The sequence below is a fragment of the Xiphophorus maculatus genome, chromosome 21 (genome assembly GCF_002775205.1).
Source record: "Xiphophorus maculatus strain JP 163 A chromosome 21, X_maculatus-5.0-male, whole genome shotgun sequence".
NCBI classification, from domain to species: Eukaryota; Metazoa; Chordata; class Actinopteri; order Cyprinodontiformes; family Poeciliidae; genus Xiphophorus; species Xiphophorus maculatus.
The window spans coordinates 19,106,267-19,118,518 of NC_036463.1; the positions used below are offsets into that span (position 1 = coordinate 19,106,267).

At 45.2% G+C, this 12,252-nt stretch overlaps 1 protein-coding gene across 1 annotated transcript; it reads left to right on the forward strand.

Moving 5' to 3' along the window:
* The first annotated feature begins 8,810 nt into the window (after window positions 1-8,810).
* fzd8 (frizzled class receptor 8) lies at window positions 8,811-11,919 on the forward strand. Its single transcript, XM_005808373.2, has one exon. The coding sequence runs from the start codon at window positions 9,283-9,285 to the stop codon at window positions 11,017-11,019; it is 1,737 nt and encodes a 578-aa protein (XP_005808430.1). The 5' UTR covers window positions 8,811-9,282; the 3' UTR covers window positions 11,020-11,919.
* The last annotated feature ends 333 nt before the right edge of the window (window positions 11,920-12,252 follow it).

The following is a 12,252-nucleotide window of genomic DNA, read 5'->3' on the forward strand; positions in this document are numbered from 1 at the left end:
ATCCAAGTTAGGTTAAATAATTGGAGGCTTTCATTTGTTCCTAGTGTGTGAGTGTTTGCACATGAAGATGTAGCCTCCAAAGACAAAGGTTTAGAGAGTTACCTTATATGTTGATTTATGGTCAAAATCTCATATGGTGTCATAAAACAAAAATCAGGGAAGGTATAACATTTATAGAGTTTTGCGTCGATTGATGAAACCTCTAGTGTCTGGGACACTGGGTGAACTCTTTCTGTATTTATCTATGGCTTGTTGTTCATCATCAATTCAAAGGGATTAACCAGGTGGAAGCGCTGTCTCAGAGTGCTAATGTGGAATGGTGGGTTGAAACTTGTTGAAGTAAGAACTTCACATAGTCGAGGAACGCCTCGATTAGAGAGCTGGGAGCAGATAAGGTCATCGGTGGTCTACCATTACGCTTTAGATATTTAGACAGACACCATCACCGCCGCACGCACGCAAATAACACACTCACACCCACGCCTGACTCACCGAAGTCTGGTGATGCTTCTCATGATGTACTTCCTGCCAGGAACAGCTTCTCTAATAAAAAATCTGACCGACGGTTTTCTCTTGTAAAACCGTCGTGAAGTCTAGATTATTACTGTAAATACAGAGCACATTTACATAAATAAACACTTCTTAATTAGACCGCTAATGAGCAGAATGGAGTGCTCAGGGTACCTCGCGAGGGCCATCGCTCGGCTTCTGATGTGCTCCCCAAGAGCCACCGGCAGGTTTGATCGGAGCCCGCCAAGAGCGAGTCGCGTTCTCCGCAAGGTCGTTTTGTGTTTTACACATCTGCTGCCTCGCCGCTTCTTCCGTCTCTCACCTTCTGGATATGGCTTCCCACTTCCCTACCTTGTCGTTTTCTGCCTCTCGCTCCCTGCTTCCTTCTGTCTGGCGGTCAACCCTGCCCCAGCCATCTGTCTCGCAGCACGCCACACACGGAGACGGAGGCAGACGGGCGACGGGGAAGGAGAGTTAAAGACAAACATAATAGCGAGAGGCAAATATGGAGAAGATGCTGACAGTCTTCATCCTGGTGAGGTTTTTTTTTTCTGAGACAGCAGACAAATTGTGACAGTTTTCCTACCTAAAAAAAGTTTTCCATTTCTTTTTGCTTGCTTGCTAGTGATAGTTGCAATCTCTTGGTTTCACCCATCTTGTGCGACACCTTGGTAAGGAGACTCCTTTGTATAGGCTATCAAAGGATGACCTGTAATCCTTTTACATTCAGGATTAGCCACCTTATTCCAAGCCCCCATGAGGCTTTGCGTAATTTATGGGCGCGACTTCCGCCACAAACCGGAACCGCCATTTGTTTACGTGTTAGCTACTCGCCAACCGGCTTTCGTTTGAGGATTTAGGCTATAAAATATGGGAGAACTCCAACTATCGCAGCTTAAATGTGGCAGGATTGTTTTACCCCAACCTACAGCTATAGAGGGGAGGGATGGCAACTTGAAGAAATGGCCGCAAATAACCCGCACTAGCATATCTAGCTACTTCACTGACTCAGTTGCTTCGGATGCAGATGCTTGTTTTCTTCCTTTGGCTTTCTATCCACACAATGAAACGAACACATAAAGCATTTTGAGTTTTCTGTTCAAGTTTAGAATTTTTAGCCAAATTCCTTTTGTTTCCTTATCTGTCGGTAGGCGATGAAAACTAACGCATATCACAGAAACACTGTCTTTTTCGGGAGCACGTTCAAAACACATTTGCTGTTGCTGCCACAAATTAAACTTGGTCTGATTATTAGAGTACAGCCACGGACAGCACAGCAGTTACCCGAGCTCCACAAGGGAGCTTATGACACTTATGTCTTATGACACTTTCTAGTGGCAAGTTGGCCTCTATAACAGGTTAATGTGTGGTTCGGTTCGGTGCTAGCCCAGTGGGGAGATTCTCAGGATTACGGTCTGAAGCGCAGCAGCTGCGGTCTTTCCTCCGCTGATTTGCAGCGTCACTCATCAACGGAGAACCTCGAGGTTCTGGTTCTTGTGGACTAAATAAGCCCAGATATTTTATTTTGTCTTATAGAAATGTATTGCTGGCCCAAACATAATGATAAACCACACTTGCTGCAGCCACTTGATGAACTTTATAATTTTTAAAAATCCAAACAAAAAGTCAAATCCACATCACACCAGCTAATATTATGTAATTCTGCTGTTTTATACTGTCGGCACAAACCTGCAGCTCAGAACTTCTCTGCTTTTCTCTTCCTTATTACTGTCAGCTCTTCAGAGAAACGAGCTGCTAGCAGCGCGGCTAATTGATGGTCATTCCGTTACAAAACTCAACGCTGGGTTCCTGTCGCTCCCCGTGATTAAACTCACTATTACAATCCTCTGTACTGAGCAGCTCTCAGATAGCAGATGGTGTGTGGGTAAACAAGTTTTACTAAATATTGTATTATAACCGAAAAGAGCGATGTAACTTCTATCATGAATATAGACTGGTCTTTGGTCCAAAGACATGGTCATGTCTCGTTCTTTGGACCTAAGTCTTTGGACCAAAGACTTTGCCCTTTGGTCTTTGGCTCTGACCAAAGTCTTCTGTTTGGTCAAAGCCAAAAGAGAAGACTTTCAAACCCGTCAGTATTAGAGCCATTTTTACTTGCCATGTTCCAAATCATGTTTTTAGATGCAGCAAAAACCATTACTTTGTGCTGCTAAAGTAAACAAGTGTGTGTACGCGTCCTGAGCAGAAGAACTCTCTGCGGGCCTGCTTGCCTCTCTGGATGAAGAGAACAAGTTGCTCGATGTCGAACAGGAGGGAAGGTAAATCTAACTGTCAAATATCTGGAGACACGGCGGCCGAGCGCAGGGTCGGCCAGATTCCTGTCGCATCAGATGTCTGAAGAGCAGCAAACAATCACAAAGCAACACATACACACACACTAGCAACTTGGCTCAGGGAAACGGGGAGTTCCTGCCAACAACAGTCTGCTTCTTGGCTGCAGGAGAGTCAGCCAGAACCCCTCCATGAAGATAATGTGATTTTTATTTTTAATTGGTTAAGCCTGAAGTATACCTACCTTATTGGATTTTACAGGCTTCCACAGATGTTTAAGAACTAAACATTAGTTTTAAATTACCGATTTTCCAAGAGATTGCCTGCCATTTTCGTGCATTTAAAGTCGAGTCGAGCAAGTCGTTTACATAAAACTTAGTGCTGTTCAGGGGCCCGATTCCCCCGCCAAGTTTCTATAAAGGCAATACCAGTCGGGACGAAAATACTTCAAAATGAATAGGTGAACGGTCTACTGAAAGTAGGCCGTTTAAAATGGCTGAAAATATGCCGTGTCTTTCTTGCCAAGCACCAAACAGATTGATTAGCAGCGACAAACAAACTTCTTGACATACGTTTGAGATTGTTTTCGGTGTACTTTGGTGTGTTCTTATGACGCTTTGGATTATGGAGATAGAGAGAGCTTTTCTCGTCATTGATCAGCAGCTAAGGAGATACAGCGTCCTGCTAAATATTCCCTCATTCCAATATTAAGATAACATGTGTTTTATTTCATTCTTTCACAAATAAAAGTCTGAATTCACCCTCCCTGACAAAATAAACGTTTGGGAATCGCCTTTCACTGCAAATAGAGTTCCAAGTCTTATACGGTGGCTTGTAAAAGTATTCATAATCCTAGAACTTTTCCATATTTTGTCACATGGTAACCACAAACATAAATATGTTTCATTGGAATTTTACGTGAAAGACCAACATAAAGTGGTATACAGTTGTGAAGTAGAGAGAAAATTATGATTCACAACTTTTTTCGCAAATAATGATTGACCTTTTCAAGCCACCGTATTCTTATTATCTTGACTTTAATCTTGTACGACTTTATTCTCGTATTATTTTGACTTTCTTCTCACACAACTTCGTACTCGTAATATTTCGAATATATTCTCCTAGTACTACGACTTTATTTTTGTAATATTTGGTTGGGGCTTGCTACATTCTCAGAATACTAGACTTTCCCTTTGGAACTTTATTTTTAGCGTCATAGCATGCCCTTAATGTTCTGCCGTATAAACTCAGATTGTGTTTTTTTTACTATTACTTTTCATTCCCTTCTACTTCTTTTGTTACCTTCTTCCCTCTGAGTTCATACCTCTCACTCCACATTCACAGAGATGGATGTTGGCTGTGAGGAAGGATTTACTGGGGGCCCCTGTCCTCCCAGCAGTAGGCTGATTGGGAGGGCTGGCTTTGTTTGTTAAGGTAATGGGGCCTAGGTGAGCTAATTCACAGGCTACATGATGTACGCTTTGTCACCTCGGGAGTAACCCCCGTGTAAAAGGGAGATGATGGTGGGGGCCTGGGACTCAAGGCGGGGGAGGGGACGGTTGTCTGTCCAAAATCCCCTCAGCCTTGTTCCGTCTCCTCCAGCTCCACCTGAAAGTGATTACCAGGCCAGCCATGAGCAAACAAGCCCCATATGGACGGGCTGCGGTTGGGGCCGAGGCTGGAGCCCCGGGAGAACCTCCTCCGCCGCTTTTTGGAGAGGAGAGGCCTGTGCAAACACAGCTAATGAAGTCTTAACAAGCAGCCCCCGGGTTAGCGTGAGCCCACTAAATGCCATCGAGGCTCTTGGAATTGTGTCCAGCAGATTGGCCAAATCTCCTCCAAGCTTTCTTTTACAAGATAAAGTTGCATTAGCATATCTCTGTCTCCGCGATCTTTGAGGTGAGTCCAGGATCTTGGCAAGCGGTCGCACTTGTGCGCTTCCTTTCTTCAGCGCCGCCACTTGATTCTGTAAAAGGGCTTTAAATTGAACACATTAACTTGGGATCTTGACATGCTGGCGGATTTTATTCATTGGTCACAGACGGATTCTTTAAGACCTCAACCTTGGGGAGGGATGTTCTCGCAGCAGTGCGGGAGATGAGTGCAGTTCCTCTGAGTAAATGATTGAACAGACCCAACAGCCTCTCTCCCACACTCTGACCAGCACCGTACTCTCCCAACTCCCTTCATTTTGAGTCGCGAGTTTCACACACATCTGGAAAAATATCCATCCTGTGCACAAACACTCACTCGCATACCTCCATGGCCCTGGCATCTCCAGTTCTTGTTTCCTAATCAAAAGCAAACACCGATTAACAGAGCTCCTTCCTTGTTATCTCATGCTGGCAAGCCACTTAATCAATTTATGTTCTCCTGGGAAAACACAGAAAAGCTGCCTCACATGATAAAGATAACTAAACTTTAACTAGAAAACTATCAACTCCACGCCATAATACAAGACTACACCATCTGCTTTTTATCCCCCTTTTAGCATAATTAAGTGTATTAGTTCTCAAACTGTGCCATAAATACTACCGGAGGCACTCGGGCTGGCTTTTGTGTGACATTATGGTGTCGGCAAGGTTAATACTAGGTAAACTTTAAACTGCAAGCTAACCTGTGAGTTAATAAGCTTCAGCAGCCAACAGATTAATTCTTACAGAACACTGATATTTGTTTCAATCAAAAGCTATTCTTACATGAAGTGCAGTGGAGAATATTTTTAAAAACTAACAGCAGTTACTGACGCAGAGGTCAGAGAACCAGGAACAAAGCCAATCTCACTTTAAACAATAGTGTCCTGATGATCCTCCAATACTTTGGGAAAATATGTTGTTTGGACTGACAGGTTAAAAGTGGAACTACCAGTAGTCAGATATAGTATTGAGATGCCTTGTTGCTTCATGGCTCGAAAAAACGTAATGGATAAAACTACACATATATTGATCTAGCAGAGGTTAGATAGTGTCTGTGCTCAGATACAAGGCTAGCTACTACTAGCATACAAGCTAATAATGCATTTCTGTACATTCTGACACTTTAGCAACACGTCAGTCGCATAAATTGTTCCAATCCCTGACTTCATGAAGATACAAACCAGCAGAATTTATTGCAACTACAACTATGTTTTTAACTTGAGTCAGCCATATTGGAACTTGTTGCTGGTTTATGGAGAACCTTCTAACTTTATCATGTGAAATCCTGACTTCAGAGGGATTTTTATCAGTTTTCTGGGGTTTTTTTCTTTTACTTTGCAAATACCAACTTTTGAATACAAATTAAAGCATTCCTCTGAAATCACACCCTTTGACCATATACACAAAGTCTATGGATAAGAACTGCTTTTTCACTGTTGTTGTATTTTTAGTTTTTATGACATGGTACATCAAATAAGAAAAAGTGCTGCTGTTATCACAGTGATATGAGGCAGCGATAGCGTTCACCAAGGTGGAACTTGCAATGAAACGTTTGAGAACCGCTGGTATAACATGTGTCATGTGTCGGCTTTTATTTTCTTATTTTATCTGACGGACGGTATTTTGTAAATATTCTTTTAAAATGACAAAAACTACACAACGATCAAATCATATTTACACACCTGTTGAGCTTACTGGCGAGGGGGAAGCTATATTCTAATATCAGATTAAATCATCCCATGAAAGTCAATTGAAATAATGTCTCAATCGCATTCTAGGCTAAACTTTTGGATGACAACTAGAAATAATTATTTCTAATGTTAAGAGTCAATTGTTTTTTCAAGACTTTAGCACTTGTTGAACTTAATTATCTAGAGAATGTGATGCTGCTTTCTCATCCTCATATCTGATACATACATCCATGTCCACAGCTGATGACGGGATGGTATTATTTTGATGTGTCTTTTGTCTGAAATGCTGAGCTGCGACTACGAGGATGTGCCAACTAAAAACAATCTGCCTTGTGAACACCTCTGGAGAAGATGCGTGAAATAAAGTCTTAACATAAACTCTAATTTTATTGCAGCAGCGTATTGTCACGCTGCAAAATGAGGAAACGTTCAGCCATTACTTTTTAGAGTTATTTTTAGTTTTGGTGAGGGGGTCGCAAGTTCTCATACTTTATTCATGCCTTCAGGCTTAAGCAGAAGTCAGAACCAAAATAAATACGAAACGGATAGTGATAGCTTTAAGATAATAATAATATACAGCTGAATTAGATTATATATGAGAAATGATGTATTTTATGATTAATTTAAAAAAATAAACAGACTATGTCTTGGCTGAAGAAGAAGTTTGTTTACAGATGGAAATGTATAGGTGAAAAATAGAAGAATAGATTGGAAAAAATGAAAAGTTAGTTACACAGCTGTTTGTTTTTAACTTCCTTACCATCCTGCTCATTGTGTGGCGGCAAGATAACTCTGGGTTCTTATCCAAACTCTGGGTTCTTATCCAGTTTTGGGTCCAGTGGCTAAAAGTATCACTGCGCTGTAAGTAAAAACATTCCACCATTGTTGAAACGACTCAAAAAAAAAAAAAAAAAAAGGCGCACATGCTGAGAATAAAGAACGTAACCAGCTGTGTCTAGATTTATGACGCGGTTATTTCAGACATCGTAGAATCAAGAGTCCGAGTTGAGCTGCGGAGCTTCTGGAGGAAGTCATTTGATTTATTTGTTTTAAAAGCTAAAGTAGGTTGGATGAAGAGATGGGACCGAGTAGGGAGGGGAGGGCGAGGCATTCACTACAGTGGGATTACTGTCACTTCACAGCCGAGATCCTTGTCAGGCTCTGCCAGCGTGCTCGCGCTGTTATCAGGGCTCTGCCGCCGTGTCCGCGCGCACTGCCGCTTGGGCTTTGCCTCGCGCAATTACGCCTCCCGCGGAGCTCCATACAAGCGTTAAACGAAACATTAGCACCTCATTTAAAATCTTAAAAACAGCGTTTCACGGGGACAGACAGCTCCCTGGGCAGGCTTATCATGCGCAAATTAGCCAATTTACCAAACCGGCAGAGTCTCTCTCTCTCTCTCTCTCTCTCTCTCTCTCTCTCTCTCTCTCTCTCTCTCTCTCATAGAAACGGTCCTCAGTACGGAAACCTGTTTCGAACAGAGATTTAAAGTGAAGTTGACTGAGATATAAATATATCATTTGAGTTATAATTACGCAATAGCTACGTCGTGGGTTTGCAGCTATGAAATAGCCAGGAAATTGTTCATTGTAAACAAGACTTATTATTAGACTTCTTACAGAATGGCATTGCTCTCAGCACTTTTCCTTAATTAATTAAAGGGGCAGTATTATGTAAAACTTTTTAAGCTTTACGTCATGTTATAATGTTACTCCATCATCAATAACATAAGTCACGTGTTGCCTAGATTTCTTTTTTTTTTCATGCATGCTGGAGAAATCCTTTAATCTCCCGTGACGCAGTTCCTTCAGACCAGTGGCAATAGCAATTAGCAAACACCTGACGGAACTGAATATCTGCTGGGCTTCTCATATGAACTACTTGTGAGTGCAACGCTGGTAAGAACATAGTTAAAGCCTTACTGGAGAAAGTGATGATGCACTAACGGCAAATGAGCAACTTCTTAAAGGGAGAGAGACCCTATTTCAAAGCGTTACATTGCAAACTCAAATTTATTTGTCATTTTTTATATATAGAGCATTTTTATAACATCTGAACAGTTACTTAATTATGATATAAAATTACACAATACCCCCTTTAATAAGAAAGGATTTCATAATTCCAGCTATATATATATAGCTATATATTTTTCATCATGATGTGTATGTTTAGAAAGCGCTTATTTAACCACAGAGAATATATTCTTCTTAGCAGATGTATGGGAGTAGAGCTGAAATTGTGTATCATTACGGCTTGAGTATGTAAACAGTGAGTGACTGGAGGGGCAAGCTCCGCCTCTGCCGCTCTGCGATTCGCCGAGTCGCGCCGGGGGGCGTGTCCAGCCAGGCTCCCGTATAAACGAGCGACGCTCCGTCGTGGAGCTCATGATTTGTATGGAAGCGCCGCGCGACGTTGTGGCGGGGGGAGCAGACTGAATGCAGTCATCGTGTTTTTGGACGGGAAGAAAAGGAGGCCGCCACGTTTCTGTTTTACGTCGTCCGGGCAGCCGCGCGCCCTGGTTGCTGTGTTTTTTTCTCTCTCCCTTATCTCTTTCTTTTATTTTTATTTTTTTTAATTATTTTTATTTTTGGAGGACTAACTGGATACTGACAGCAGCTGCTGTGGAGCTGAAATCTCATCTCAGCCATCTTTGAATACCCCCCACCCCCACCCCCACCTCTCTCCCTCCTCCTCCTCCTCCTCCTCCTGCTGCTGCTGCTGCTCCTCCTCGGCTCAAAGTAAACACGGCTTGCACGTCGCGTGCAACTCCATGCAGGATCCCGAGGCAGACGAGATGGGCTCGGCGCGCGACATCTGACCCGATCCGCTCCCATCCGAGCCGCACAGGGGAGGGGACGCGACTCGCCGGAGTCATGGACCTGCTCGGGATCTACCTGCTCCTCTGCCTCGCTCTCCTTCCCCGATCCAGCGGCACCGCGGCGAAGGAGATCACCTGCCAGGAAATAGTCGTGCCCCTGTGCAAGGGGATCGGCTACAACTACACCTACATGCCCAATCAGTTCAACCACGACACGCAGGACGAGGCCGGTCTGGAGGTGCACCAGTTCTGGCCTCTGGTGGAGATCCAGTGCTCGCCGGACCTGAAGTTCTTCCTCTGCAGCATGTACACCCCGATCTGCCTGGAGGACTACAAAAAGCCCCTTCCGCCGTGCCGGAGCGTGTGCGAGAGAGCCCGGGCCGGCTGCGCGCCGCTCATGAGGCAGTACGGCTTCCCCTGGCCGGACAGGATGAAGTGCGACCTGCTCCCGGTGCAGGGGAACCCGGACACCTTGTGCATGGACTACAACCGGACGGACTCCACCACGGTCTCCCCCGTGCTGTCGAAGCCCACCAACCACCCGGGGAAAGGGTCTAGCCCGGCTAAAAGCAAGCCCGGCAGACTCGGGAAGTACAAGCCGCCCAACGCTCCGTGCGAGCCGGGCTGCAAGTGTCTGGAGCCCATGGTGCCGGTGAACACCGACCGCCACCCGCTGTACAACCGAGTCAAAACCGGCCAGATCACCAACTGCGCCATGCCGTGCCACAACCCGTACTTTACGCACGACGAGCGGGCGTTCACCGCCTTCTGGATCGGACTCTGGTCCGTGTTGTGCTTCGTGTCGACTTTCGCCACCGTGGCCACGTTCCTCATCGACATGGAGCGCTTCAAGTACCCGGAGAGGCCGATCATCTTCCTGTCCGCCTGCTATATGTTCGTGTCGGCGGGCTACATCGTACGGCTGATCGCGGGGCACGAGAAGGTGGCGTGCAACCGGGAGTTCGAGCTGGAGCACATCCACTACCAGACCACCGGCCCCGCGCTCTGCACCGTCGTCTTCCTGCTCATCTACTTCTTCGGCATGGCCAGCTCCATCTGGTGGGTCATCCTGTCCCTCACCTGGTTCCTCGCGGCCGGGATGAAGTGGGGCAACGAGGCGATCGCCAGCTACTCCCAGTACTTCCACCTGGCCGCCTGGCTCATCCCCAGCATGAAGTCCATCGCTGTGCTGGCGCTCAGCTCCGTGGACGGAGACTCCGTGGCCGGGATCTGCTACGTCGGGAACCAGAACTTGGACAACCTGCGCGGCTTCGTCCTGGCGCCCTTGGTGATTTATTTATTCATCGGGACCATGTTCCTCTTGGCCGGATTCGTGTCGCTGTTCCGGATCCGCAGCGTCATCAAGCAAGGCGGCACCAAGACCGACAAGCTGGAGAAGCTGATGATCCGGATCGGGATCTTCACGGTGCTCTACACGGTGCCGGCGACCGTGATCGTCGCCTGCTACTTTTACGAGCAGCACAACCGGCAGAGCTGGGAGATTACGCACAACTGCTCCAACTGCCTGCTGGAGCGGGACCGCCGCAGCCCGGACTACGCGGTGTTCATGCTCAAGTACTTCATGTGCCTTCTGGTTGGCATCACGTCCGGCGTGTGGATCTGGTCCGGGAAGACCGTGGACTCCTGGAGGACTTTCTGCACCCGCTGCTGCTGGGGCAGCAAGGGCACGGGGGGCTCCATGTACAGCGACGTCAGCACGGGACTGACGTGGAGATCGGGCACGGCCAGCTCCGTGTCCTGCCCCAAGCAGATGCCGCTGTCCCAGGTCTGAATGTGGGGAGGGGGGAGGGGGGTAGCACGGTGAGGGGCTTGGGGGGTGTAAAAGCGGCTTATGGAGGACTGCTAATTGTTTGGGAGATAACCCATCACATGGTGTTCTGAAACAATTTGCATTGTAATGAACTGCTGCTGAGCTGTACCTGGCATTCACACCAAGCTAATTCCCTTCTGTTTATATGTATTAGACAGGGCCGGTCCAAGGTTATGTGAGGCCCAAGGCAGAATTTCATTTCGAGGATGAGGATGGGGCAGTGGGGGCTCCATCACATTTATCACAACTATTATGCACTTGAGTGAGTTGGAGCGACTTGGGGTAAAGTTTAAAGTTTCGATCCCAAACTATAAAGAAAGGTAGACGTACGGACAAAAAGTCACAGAAAGGTTGAAGTTGCAGAAATTAATTAAAATATGAAACTTGTTAAATTATTAAAGTGTTTGCAAGCTGGTTCTGTGTATAATCAAGTGCTCTTTGGGGGAAGGGCGGCGGTCCTGGTTTGCATATACCTTGGGTCGGCTCTGGTAGAGGTACAGACTGAGAAAACAGGGCATTACTTATTGAGTGTAAGCAATTTTTTTTACAACGATTTTATCTACTTTCTGGCAGATAAAAATGCAGAATTCAATCACACACAGAGAGAGAGAGAGAGGAAAAAGGAGGGGAGGGGGGTAAATTAAAGCCTTAATTGTGCCCAAGTATTTTTTTCTTTTTTTTTTTACGGGTCCTTTATTTTGTAATTTCAAATGTATTTATATAAAGCTAATGTAAAATACAACTGTGTATATTTGTGTATAAAGGAAACATTTATAAGATATTGTAAATGTGTACAAAGTGTAGAGATGCCTCTTGTTTTTTTTTTCCTGACAAAGCAAATATGACTTTTATTTTGACAATAAAACATTGGATAAATGTCAAGCTTGCGCTGTTTTTCCCACCGTACTTGAGCGAAGTGCTGAAGTTTTGAGTATTAAGTTTTGTTTACCTAAAAATCAATGTAAAGAAGCAAACTACAGCATTCACGCGTTTGTTTTGAACGCCATCCTTGTCATGGATCCATTGTTCACCCACCCTTAAAAATCCAAAAGTTTTAAGGGTGACAGTTAAGGGGTGGAACTTTGTGGCGTTCTACATTCCAACATCCATAGCTGATTCTTGGTTTGCGTCCCTAAAAGTACTACAACTTCGTAAAACGTCTTAAAAACCAAAGTTATCGGTGGTCCTCACCCC

What these genes read in the sequence shown, in the direction of transcription:
- fzd8 (XM_005808373.2), top strand. Translation starts at nt 9,283, where the DNA reads ATGGACCTGCTCGGGATCTACCTGCTCCTCTGCCTCGCTCTCCTTCCC.